Consider the following 9,708-nt stretch of genomic DNA (forward strand, 5'->3'; position numbering starts at 1 on the left):
TATGTATATATTTTTCAAATAACTTCCATTACCGTTTATCATAAGGTATTGAATATAGTTCCCTGGGCTATATAGTAGGACCTTGTGGTTTATTTAATGTGTATATGTTATATGTGTATATAATGTGTATATGTTAATCCCATACGCCGGATGGATCCCTCTCCCACTTCCCCTTTGGCAACCATTAATTTGTTTACTACCTCTGTGAACCTGCTTCTGTTTTGTAAATAAGTTCATTTGTACTATTTTTGTGGTTCCACATGTAAGTGATAGTGTGTAGCATTTGTCTTGGTCTGATTTACTTCACTTAGTATTAGTGAATATTAGTGAATATTAGTATTAGTATTAGTCTAGGTATTTCATACTTTTTATGGCTGAGCAGTATTTCATTGTGTATATATGTACCACATCTTCTTTATCCATTCACCTGTTGTTGGACATCTAGGATGCGTCCATGTTTTGGCTATTGTAAATAGCGCTGCAGTGAATATTGGGGTGTGTGTATCTTTTTGAATTAGTCTTCTCCAGATATATGCCGACTAGTGGGATCGCTAGCTCATACAGTTACTCTATTTTTAGTTCTTCTAAGGAACCTCCGTACTGTTTTTCATAGTAACTACACCAATGTATATTCCCGCAAAAAAGTGTAGGGGAGTTCCCTTTTCTCCACACCCTCAGAAGGTATTCATAGAATGGAAGGGCGTCAGGAAACTGGCACAAGAGCCCCCAGAAACAGCAGCCTCCAGCCCCAGCTGAGTGTGCAAGTGTGTGTGAGCACTGGTGTCTGCCTGTCTGAGGATCTGTGTGTTCACATCTGTGCTATGTGTACCAACACGTGTGCATGCCACAGCGGTGAGAACAGTCTGGAGATGGGCCGGCTGAGTTGTCCCTCTGAGCCCCAGGAAGTAGAGGGACCCCCAGGTCCCACTGGCTCCAACACCCCCCTCCCCGACAGGCTGTGTGACCTGGGGAGTCGGCGCCCTCTCTGGGCCTTGGCTCCTGCCTGTGAGATGGGAGTGAGGCTCCCTCCGGGGTCGGGGCAGCTGAGAGGAGTGAGGGGCGAGGGGGCAGGTGCAAGCTTGGAGGACAGACACGGGCACAGCAGACTCTGGCCTGGAGGGCAAAGACGACTCCAAAGGCCCACGTTCTTCACTGCAGTTGGGGAAACTGAGACCCAGACAAACACAGCTTCCCAAACCAGGTATGGCTGGAGCTGTTAGAAATCACTCTACTTCAGGAGCCTAATTATAGATATGATGTGAGAGCGGCCTTCCTAACCACCAGGGCTGCTCAACCTAAGGGGTGAGCTCTCTGTCACCAGACATGTTCAAGCAGAGGGTCAACAAATCTGTCAGAAAGCTGCAGAGGGGACTCTGGTCCTGAAAGGGGCTGGACCGGTGGCCCAGAGGCCTGTCCAGCCGGGCGTCTGTTCAGACAAAGCCCCAAGGGCAGGACCTTTCTGTTTGTGGACAGGACGCCTGCCTTTTGGGGGCCACTGAGCACCCGGGCAGCAGCAGGACAGAGAGGTCGTGGACAGAGACCTGGAGGCAGGCAGGGTGTTCACAGCAGGGTGCAGCTGTGGCTGCCCAAGGCCCAGGTGAGCAGCTTCTGTCTGCAGTCAGAATAGGGTGGGTAGCGGATGTTCTTCAGCATCTCCAGGCCCGAGTGGGAGAGCAGGCAGGCGCGGTGGTGGGAGAAGGTGTCGAAGGAGAACTTGCCGTGGTACCTTCCCATCCCACTTTTACCTGCAGGGGCACAAAGTGAGGGTCTGGGGCCAGGCCAAGGAGCCTGCCACCAGTAGCAGCAGCCCACCGCCCAGCAGGGAGCCCAGGCCATGCTATGAGCCATTTTGCAGAGAGGGAAACTGAGGCCCTGAGAGACCAGGGGCCTGGATCGAGGTTGAACCGTGAGTGAAGGCCAAACTGAACCTTTCTGGGTCTGGAGTGCCCACTTGGGCTTCCCTGAGAGTTGGGGCTGGAGGGTGAAGGAGGGCAGGGCTCACCGACTCCCGAGAATGGCAGGGAGGTAAGAGTCAGGTAGGTGAAGCCTTCATTCCCTGCAAAATTGCCGCTGCTGGTCCTGTCCAGCATCTGGTTCACTACCTGGTGGGAGGGGGAGGCCGGGGTCAGGGGTGGAGCGTGAGCTCCTCATTCCACAGTGATCAGAGGCGCCTCCCAGGTCTCCATCCTCTGCTGAGTGAGCGCGCCCCTCTGAGTTCACAAAGAGGAGCCCGCGGGAGCCGGAGGCCCTGAGAAGCGGCTGTGAGGGTTAGCCGCCGCAGCAGACAGGCAGCCAGCCCGGCTCCGCCTGCAGGGTCCCACATTTGCTCTGTCCCATCCCACTTCGGGGGCTCTGAACACCCATACAGAACTTTTGCACGACTTAGGAAAAGAGGGGTGTTTGGGGCAGGGCAGATAGAAAGGGCACCTCCTCGTCTGGGTGAGGCTGCCCCGGCCAGGGCAGGCAGCTGGCCACCCACCCGTTGGTAGGTTCTTGGTGCTGCCCCCCAACCCCATTGCCGTCTCAGCTGGACACCTGTGTTAAGGGAGCCGTCGTCAGGTAAACTGGATTATAGTCACCCTGGAGTTGTCTGCTCCCTGACCGTTGTAAGTGGGCTGGGAAAAGGGAGGTGGCTAGTCTCACCCCTTTGGGCCCCTCTGTTGCCCCCACCTGCATCCAGCTCTACCTGGCTGCTCTTGGAGAAGGCATACAGCGTCAGGGGCTTCTCCCGACGGTTGATGAAGTCGATGGCCTGGTCCAGGCTCCTCACGTTCACGATGGGCAGGATGGGCCCGAAGATCTCCTCCTGCATCACCGGCTCGGTCTCCTGCACGTCCACAAGCACCGTGGGGGCTGCCGGGAACAGGGGTCTGCTCAGCCCAGGGGCGGGGCCTCTGGTGGGCGAGGTCTCAGGTAGGCAGGGCCTCGGTAGGCGGGGCCTCTGGTGGGCGGGCCCGCGGGAATGTCAGGGCCCAGGGACCCGGATGTCCCAGGGCCGGTAGTCTCCCCACAGCCCCCGGGAAGTGACCACGAGGGGCTCCCCAGCCTGACCGGGGCCCGTGGGTCCCAGAGAACCACTCAGCCTTGGTCTCACAGTCAGAGGATGACCCGATCTTAGACCCCAGAGTCTGAGGCCGCAGGTCCCAGCCTGTTAGACCCTCCGAGCCGTTCGGTCCAGGAGACCGGGGTTCTTTGTTCACAGCAGAGGCGACGCTCAGGACGGGCTTTGGGAGCTGCGAACCGGAATCATGGGCACGTAGCACCTGGGGTCGTGTGGCCCGTGGAGCAGCGGGTCGTGGGGCTGAAGTTGGGAACCTGAGCCTAGAACTCTGGGATCTGAGCTTGGAAACCTAAATAATCCTAAAGGAAATCAGTCCTGAATATTCATCAGAAGGACTGATGCTGAAGCTGAAACTGCAATTCTATGGCCACCTGATGCAAAGAACTGACTCATTGGAAAACACCCTGATGTTGGGAAAGGTTGAAGGTAGAAGGGGACGACAGAGGATGAAATGGTTGGATGACATCACCGACTCGATGGACATGAGTTTGAGCAAGCTCCGGGAGTAGGTGATGGACAGGGAGGCTTGGCGTGCTGCAGTCCATGGGGTCGCAAAGAGTGAGTCACGACTGAGCGACTGAACTGAACCGAGCTTGGAGAACTTGGGCCAGAGTGTGGAGTCGTGGGGTCGCGGGCTCAGACCGCGACCAGTGTCACGAAGTCGAGGCACCAGGCTGGGCTGTAGCGGTGGGGTAGGGGTTGGGGTGGGGCACAGTGGCAGGGAGGGCGGGGCTCACCGATGTAGAGATCGCTTTCATCACTCTGGCCGCCGATGACCACGCGACCGCAGCTCAGCAGGCCCCGGAGCCGCTGGAAATGCTTCTCGTTGATGATGCGGCCCAAGTCCGGGGAGCTCTGGGGGTCGTCGCCGTAGAAACGGGTGATGGCGCTCTGCAGGGCGGGCACCAGCCGCGCCTGCATCTCGGGGCTGCACAGGACGTAGTCGGGGGCCACGCAGGTCTGGCCGGTGTTGTAATAGCGGAAGAAGGCCACCCGGTTGGCCACTGTCTGGGGGTCGCAGTTGTCGTCCACGTAGCAGGGGTTCTTGCCTCCCAGCTCCAGCGTGACGGGCGTCAGGTGCTTGGCGGCGGCAGTCATGACGATCTTGCCAACTCGAGGGCTCCCTGGGAACATGGGATTTGACTCAACTGCTCTTGGCCGGATGGTTCAGGCACCACCTTCCTGGCCCCATCCTGGCTCACCCACTGGGATCTGCCCCCGCCCTGCTGCCCCAGGACCCCATCCTTCCAGGCCCACCTGCCCCAGACGATTGCCATCAGGGATGCTCCACACTGCTGGCCATCGCCTCCTCCCTCCCCCGCCTTCTCCAGCCTCTTTTCCAACATCCCTCTTTCCCCAGGACACCAACTGGGGCCACCCTCACCCGTGAAGAAGATGTAGTCGAACGCGTGCTCCAGCAGCCTTCCCGTCTTCTCGGGCCCGCCCAGCACCACGGCAAAGCAGCTCTGCAAGGGGGCGGGAGGGACGGACGGCTCAGGGGACCCTGCAGGACCTCCCACTGGTGGGAGAGGAGGTGCGGGACACAGGCTCACCCTCACCTGGTCCAGGTACCGGGGCAGCACCTCGGCCAGGACCTTCTCCGTGCACTTGCTCATCTCCGAGGGCTTCAGCACCACGCAGTTCCCTGTGGGGCGGGGAGAGGGCGGGGCCGCGTGTAGCCACGCCCCGTCTCCATTGGGTCCTCACACACCCAGTGCCAGCTGAGAGAGGTGCCCTATTGGCCCCGAGGCCACACAGCCCCAGGGACAGTGGCCAGACAGGAACCAGGCCTTCTCAGCCACCTGGTGCCAGCTCCCCGCTCCTTCCTGGCTCTGGGGGCGGCTGGGAGGACAGGCGGGGGGCGTGAGGGCGGAGGCGTCCTCTCACCTGCCGCGAGGGCGCCCACCAGGGGCACCACGCTCAGGTTCAGGGGGTAGTTCCAGGGAGACAGGATGAGCACCAGGCCGAAGGGCTCCTTCCGGATGAAGGCCGAGTCCAGGTGCGTGATCTGGGGTGTGGGACGGACAGTGAGGCTTCGCTAAGGATCACCCCAAAGCCCACCCCTCATAGCCCTCGACCTGCCTGTGCAGTGGAGTCCCCTCAAGGAGACCGCGGTCCCGAGAAAGTCAGTGACTCGCCCAGGCCCTGGATTTGTCCCGCCTGGCCAGAGGTCTTACCAGGTTCTTGGCCGCTGGCTCATCCTTCATCCAAGTGTGCAGGTTCCTGAGAGCCAAGTCGACCTCGTTCTGGCAGAGAATGAGCTCCGAAATGTCCGAATGAAAGGCCGCCTGTGGTGGAGGGGGGATTTGGTGGTCAGGCCTGGGCAGGGTGGGGAGGGGAGTGGATCTAGCGCTGGAGGTCCCCAAGAGTCCTCAGGGTGGACACGGAGACAGTCTCCAGGGTGAGAACAGCCAGCCCCTGGGAACTGCAGTGAGGAGCATGGGTCCTGGGCTCTGCTGCTTTCTGGCTGTGGGACCTTGGGCAAGTGACTTAACTCCCACGTACCTCACTTTCCCCGTCTGTGACGTCGGACAGCAGTCAGACCTGCCTCACAGATTTACTGAGTTGACGTAGAGCAGCTAGCAGCCCAGGGAAGGGTCTGCTGAACCACAGGACTGAGCTGAGGATGCAGCTGGCTCCAGCCCCCACCCACTCCTGCCCTCCCCACCCCTGCTCCTCTCCCTACCCCTGCCCTCCTCCCCTCACCCCTGCCCGCCCTCACCCACTCTTATCCTCCTCCCCGCCCACCCTGCTCCCCTCCCCGCCCTGCCCTCCACCCCCCAGCCCTGCCCTCCTCCCCCCACCCCGCCCCCCACCCACCTTGTGCAGGTCCTGAGCCAGCGCCTCCTGCAGAAGCTGCTTGTTCTCTCGCAGGAAGCGGCTCAGGCCGTTCAGCTGGGCGGCCCGGAACTCTGCTGGCCGTGTGCGCCCCGAGCTGAAGGCCTCCCGCAGCCGCTGCAGGGTGTCCGCGAAGGGGTCCATCCTGCAGGGTGGGGGCAGCGTGGGTCGGGGTGCCCCCACCTCCACCACCCCTCCACAGCCCTTGCTCACACCCACGTGGGCCCACGGACACCCCCCACAGGGCCTCGAGGGGTTCTTTGCCTCAGAGACCACAGAACTTTGCAGTGGCAGATGGGGAAACTGAGGCTGGGGTGTGCTGCAGGGCCCTGGAGCATGGGACGGCTCCCTGTGCTCTGGGGAGGTGGTTCTGGAACAAGGAGCAATGGGGTGGGCGGGGCGTCCGGGGAGGCACAGCTGATAGCCTGGAGCCTGGAGCCCATCTGGACTCAGTCTGACACCCAAGGGAACCCGGCGGGGCTGGAGGGTAGGGGGATGGGGCATGGGGGTGGGAAGAAGGAGCCCAGGGGGCACTCTGGGGGGAAATACCTGGACTTTGAGCAAGAAAGGGCTCTGAGCACCCCAACCAGGGCCCCAGAACCATACCATCGCCTGTGCCTCCAGGTCTCTGTCTATCTGAGTGTCTCTGCGTCTCTCTGTGTCTCTGTGTCTGTCTGTGATTCCCTTTCTCTGTGTGCTGATGTGAGCCAGCAGCGTCTCACAGGCCTGAGCCCAGGACCTCTGCCTCAGAGCACTGACCGTGGAGTGAGGCAGGTCTCAGCGTCCCCACTGGGCACCCTGCACCTCCCCCTCTCCTCTCTGAGCCTCAGTCTCCTCACCTGGGAAGTGGGGACAGACTTCTCCGTGGGCGTGCACAGCACAGGCCTGGCCAGCCTCAGTGGGGCCTGGCCACTGTGCTTACTATTCATAGAAACCGTAAGGCCGGGCAAGCACTGGTGCCCTGCTCAGCGGGCCTCCAAGCTGAGGAGCACGGGGGAAGCTGGGCACATTCCCAGGCAACACCTGGTGCCAGGCAGAGCAGGGATCTGACCCCAAGACTCTTACCCTCCACTCCCTCCTGCCGGGTTGTGTCTAGCCTTGGGCAAGTGCCTCCAGGTCACAGCCTGCCCTGGGAACACCAGGGACATGGAAGTCCTGCTGGGTGGGAGGGGGAAGGCTGGCTATGTGGGTGAGGCTCCTCAGCAGGTGGGCAGCAAGAGCTCAGCTCTTAGGGGGAACCCAGGACCTGCCTGCTCCCACCTGTGGTTGGCCAGGCAGGTATCCTGGCCCTTTCTTGGGCTGGAAGGGGACCCAAGGTGTGCCCTCCCACAGCCAGGCCCGGGGTGGTCCCACCTAGATCCCAGCCCCCTGCCCCAGATGGCAGAGAGGCAAAGGGAGATCAGATAGTCCCCGCCCAGGCCCAGGCTCAGCGCCAAGACCAACCAGGCCCGTTTCCTCCTGAGCGATTCCTGGAGCAGCTGGGGCTGAGGGGCCGCCTCTGGCCACCAGCCCCGCCCACCCTCAGTCCAGGGTGGCCGGGAGCACCCTTAGGCTTTCAAGTTTCAGGGCTGCCCCAGAGGTGCCAGAATCACCCGCCCCACCCAGCTTTCCCTGCTGGAGTTCTGGTGGCGCCTGGTCCCATCGGCCCTGCCCTGGCTTCGTCCATGGCTCTCTAGAGCCTCTCTAGGGCTGAATGCCTCCAGAATGCATCAAAGCCCAGGGAACACATCCTCAGGCCCACCCCCACCATTGCCCAATCAATGAGGAGGTGGGAGGCTGGGTGGGGCTGAGGTCAGACGACCCATGAACCATCGTTTGCCCTCCAAATAATGGGGTCTACACAGCGGCTTCAGCCCCGGTCCCGTGACCGCGCAGTCCCTCCCCCACCAGCACTGAAGTGTGCTAGTTTTACCACTGGATCCCCGGGGAAGTCCCGCCCTGTGCTTTTTATTGACTTCTCAACAACATCTTTCTGTAGCTTCCAAATTTTCTACCAGGAGAATGCAACATGTCCAGAATCAGAAATGAACAGTGAGTGTTGTTTTTACAAGGAGCTGCTCCCTTCCCCTGTCCCAACTCCCGCAGCACTTCCTGAGCACAGCCCAGGTCACACCTGGCTGGCCCCTGTCTATCCACCTCTTCCCCCAGCCTGGGGAGCCTCCACCACCACCACCACCCCCCACTGGGCCAGGCCAGCCCAGGGGGGCTGCAGGTTTTCTGAGAGTGTTCCCAGGCGTCACAGGGGTCGGAGGTGGGGGCGGGGAGGGTGGGGCAGGGCAGCACCAGCTCCCTGCTCTGAGCCAGGCCCCAGGCCCCTGGACCCCCAGCCCTGGGAGCCCACGGGGTCGGGACCCTATTTCTCTTCCCCACTCCCCCACCCTGTGCTGCTGGCCCACCCCCTGCCCCCGACCCCAACCCCACGTACCCTGGTGTGGACTCCTGCCCTGGATCCTTTGCCGAGCCTGGGCCTTTTATGCCTGACATTCTGCCTCCAGGTGTACGCTCTTACCCCGCCTCTGCAGGTTGCCTGTGCAGCCCCCCACTGGAAGCCCTGCGCCCAGGTCGGGCAGTGGAGAGGTACCTGGGTGACAAATCCCCAGACCAAAGCTCCAGCTGGTCTGGCCTCCTGCTGATTCACACAGAAGCACGTCCTGCAGCTGCCTCACCTGGCACAGCTGGTCCCCGGAACAGGTCTGGCAACTCCAGGTGACTCCAGGTGATGCTGTGATTGCTGGGAAGGACAGGCAGAAAGTTACCGGATAAGGAGAAAGATAAGGTGGTTGTTCAGTTGCTAAGTCACTAAGTGTCCAACTCTGCGACCCCATGGACTGCAACTCCCAGGCTCCTCTGTCCTCCACTATCTCCTGGAGTTTGCTCAAACTCATGTCCATTGAGTCGGTGATGCCACCCAACCATTTCATCCTCTGTCGTCCCCTTCTCCTCCTGCCCTTAATCTCTCCCAGCATCAGGTCTTTTCCAATAAGTTGGCTCTTTGCATCAGGTGGCCAAAGTATTGGAGCTTCAGCATCAGTCCTTCCAGTGAATATTCAGGGTTAACTTCCTTTAGGATTGACTGGTTTGATCTCCTTGCTGTCCAAGGGATTCTCAAGAGTCTTCTCCAGCACCACAGTTTGAAAGCATCAATACTTTGTCAGTGGGACCCTGGCAGCCTCCTCCAGGATGCCCTCAGCCAGCAGAGCTCTTCAAGCCACCCAGGTCCCTGCACCAGATCCTCATGTCTGTGCCTTCATTCCTACCCCACAGGGCTCCTTCATTTGCGCTCTCCTCATGTGCCCCACTGGCATCCTCAGGGCAGAGGAAGGGACCCTGGCAGCTGCAGAGAGAGAGGGGATGGGCCAGGGACCCCTGTGGCCACAGGGTGTCACATCATGTTCCTTTTTCCCCTTATTCTCCTATTTACTGTGTGACCCTAGGCAAGTTACTTGGGCTTCCCTGGTGGTGGCTCAGATGGTAAAGATTCCCCCTACAATGCGGCAGACCTGTGTTTGATCCCTGGGTGGGAAAGAGCCCCTGGAGAAGGGCATGGCAACCCACTCCAGTATTCTTGTCCATGGACAGAGGAGCCTGGCGGGCTACAGTCCATGGGGTCAGGAAGACACAATTGAGTGTGTCTCACACAGCACAGGCAAGTTGCTTAACCTCCCTGAGCCTCCCTGAGGCAACAACTGCAACTAGAGGATCTCATGATCAGATGAAAGAATAGATATAGATACCACGGCTCCTGACGAGAAATCAGTGCTCGTAAGTATTGGCTCCTAACGTTTCCCCCAGTCTTTCTAGAGCACCTG

The 9,708-nt window shown here is 60.1% G+C and overlaps 1 protein-coding gene across 3 annotated transcripts; it reads right to left on the bottom strand.

Moving 5' to 3' along the window:
• On the bottom strand, positions 1-8,629 carry LOC122431337 (aldehyde dehydrogenase family 3 member B1-like). Of its 3 annotated transcripts, XM_043452615.1 has the most exons (11): positions 8,325-8,563; positions 6,965-7,054; positions 5,882-6,044; positions 5,239-5,349; positions 4,949-5,069; positions 4,621-4,706; positions 4,446-4,527; positions 3,799-4,185; positions 2,687-2,853; positions 2,003-2,102; positions 1-1,745 (listed from the first exon to the last, which is right to left on the bottom strand). In XM_043452615.1, exons 1-11 carry the CDS (start codon positions 8,381-8,383, stop codon positions 1,561-1,563), a joined length of 1,551 nt encoding a protein of 516 aa, XP_043308550.1. In that variant the 5' UTR covers positions 8,384-8,563; the 3' UTR covers positions 1-1,560. The 3 variants fall into 3 exon arrangements, with proteins under 3 accessions (XP_043308550.1, XP_043308552.1, XP_043308551.1); XM_043452617.1 differs by lacking the exon at positions 6,965-7,054 and having other exon boundaries at positions 8,481-8,629; XM_043452616.1 differs by lacking the exon at positions 6,965-7,054 and having other exon boundaries at positions 8,325-8,556.
• Positions 8,630-9,708: the final 1,079 nt, after the last annotated feature.

Source organism: Cervus canadensis, chromosome 29, assembly GCF_019320065.1.
Source record: "Cervus canadensis isolate Bull #8, Minnesota chromosome 29, ASM1932006v1, whole genome shotgun sequence".
NCBI lineage: Eukaryota > Metazoa > Chordata > Mammalia > Artiodactyla > Cervidae > Cervus > Cervus canadensis.